Raw genomic sequence first — 1,820 nt, 5'->3', positions numbered from 1 at the left:
CAGAAGATGCCATGAACCCAGCAGGTGGTTCGACACCATCTTTGGCGAGACCTAAAAGTGTAAATATTAGTTGTATACAAATGTATAGGTAAGATTAGTTTAGATAAAATGTTTGCAACAAAAATAATAGGTACCTCTCATTTTTGTGCCAGAAATGAAGTTGAAATCATTATGCCGGGTAGAATCATAAAAGTCCATGGCTTTTTTTGTTTTGTCGTAGGCTGCTACACGAAAGGGAATGATCTCCAAGTCTGACAGTCCTGGTGCCATAGTCAACACACGAGCACCATGAGTGGGATCAAATAAATCACCCGATGTGTTAGGATCTGGGTGGGGAACTCCTGCTGGATCCCTGCCCACAATGTAAAAGTTTGCTCCGGCAGACATACGAGCTTTGGCATGCCATTGCACCTAAAAATCAAAGTTATATTATCCAAAATACTTAGTTATGGTAAATTTAATATTTTATAACAAAGTAAGATTGGATTTTAAACAAATATCTACTAAATTGTCCATTCATTATTGCTTACTAAATATGAAAAAACAAATAACTTATTATTCTATGTTATAGAAATTATACCTCTGTAGGTCCAGCATAATTCATAGGTGCTGGGAAAATAGCCAACACAGTATTTTCTGGATCCAAAATTCCATCTTTAAGTACAGCTTTGTGTTGAAGTATTCTCACATGAAGTGGAACATCATCGTCTTTTGTCCAGCCACCAAGAGGGTGTAACAGTAACACTGGTTTCTTATATCCGCGTTCAAGAAGTTTTTTCTTAGTGTCCTAATTAAATATCATTATATTAACTATAATAATTAATTAATTAATACAGAAAAATATAATAATACAAACCTGCATCAATAGTGCATGGCCGTTATGTATTGGGTTTCGAAGTTGGAAAGCAAATATTGCATCTGCTTTCATTTCTCTCCATTTTGCACGGAGTTCATTTGGTGTGAAACGAATATCGTCCAAACCATCATTCCATAAGATCCTTTCTATAACGTCTAAGTTACCACCAACCAACCAATCACCACTTTCATAAATTGTCTGAAATATAATAAATAAAATATCAATTACAATAATGGCAAAAAGTGCCTAAAAAAATTAAGTACTTTTATATAAGGATGATTGGGATGCGATGTTCCAAATTGACGACATACTCGTTCTTCTTTACGGTGGGGATAGAATGATGGTTTACGAAGTATTGCTATCGGTTTTGAATTATACCATAAAGCAATTTCTTCACAGCCAAATAGCTGTTCCTTTTTATCAGTGGTTATGGGCAAAACAATAGGTATGGATTGGTTAACATCCTCACTAAAACTATTGAAATGCAAAGTCTGCAAATAATAATAATATTATATTATATTATAATATTACATACGTTACAATTTTCAAATGATTTATAGTTTCAAATGTTATTGAATACCTGTAAATATTCTTCTTCGTTCATGAAACCACCAAGTGGAGCTGCCCAGCCTTCAGCCAATACTTGTACCCATTGTGTGTCCATCTTACTAATGTCAAGTCGAGGAAGTAATAGTGCTTCGGATTTGGTTTTTTCTATTGCGTTTTCTGGGACAAACAGTTCGGTAACACGGTCAATGTCACGATTCATTTGCAGGGGAATTACTTCCTAAAAAGAAAAACATTTTAAATTAAAACAAAAATTTAAATTTACAAGCAATAGGTTTTAGGTATTACTTTTAAATGTTGTTTATTCTAAATACTTAAAAAGTTAAAATAATATAATATCTTATAAATTAATTTCATGTCATTATAACTTTTGTTTTAATTCCCTAATTACTTTTAA

The 1,820-nt window shown here is 32.8% G+C and overlaps 1 protein-coding gene across 1 annotated transcript; it reads right to left on the bottom strand.

Annotated features, from left to right (window-relative positions):
• Positions 1 to 4: 4 nt before the first annotated feature.
• Positions 5 to 1,645, bottom strand: LOC100571797 (bifunctional 3'-phosphoadenosine 5'-phosphosulfate synthase-like; the record flags this gene model as incomplete). Its single annotated transcript, XM_003248880.4, has 6 exons — positions 1,437 to 1,645; positions 1,120 to 1,347; positions 857 to 1,054; positions 581 to 787; positions 135 to 411; positions 5 to 51 (listed from the first exon to the last, which is right to left on the bottom strand). Coding segments are annotated over exons 1-6 (1,146 nt in total), but the record flags the coding sequence as incomplete, so codon positions are not given.
• Positions 1,646 to 1,820: the final 175 nt, after the last annotated feature.

This window comes from Acyrthosiphon pisum, unplaced genomic scaffold (assembly GCF_005508785.2).
Source record: "Acyrthosiphon pisum isolate AL4f unplaced genomic scaffold, pea_aphid_22Mar2018_4r6ur Scaffold_14585;HRSCAF=15233, whole genome shotgun sequence".
Classification (NCBI taxonomy): Eukaryota; Metazoa; Arthropoda; class Insecta; order Hemiptera; family Aphididae; genus Acyrthosiphon; species Acyrthosiphon pisum.
The sequence above is the reverse complement of the archived record's forward strand: the minus strand, read 5'-3'. Positions and strand labels throughout refer to the sequence as shown.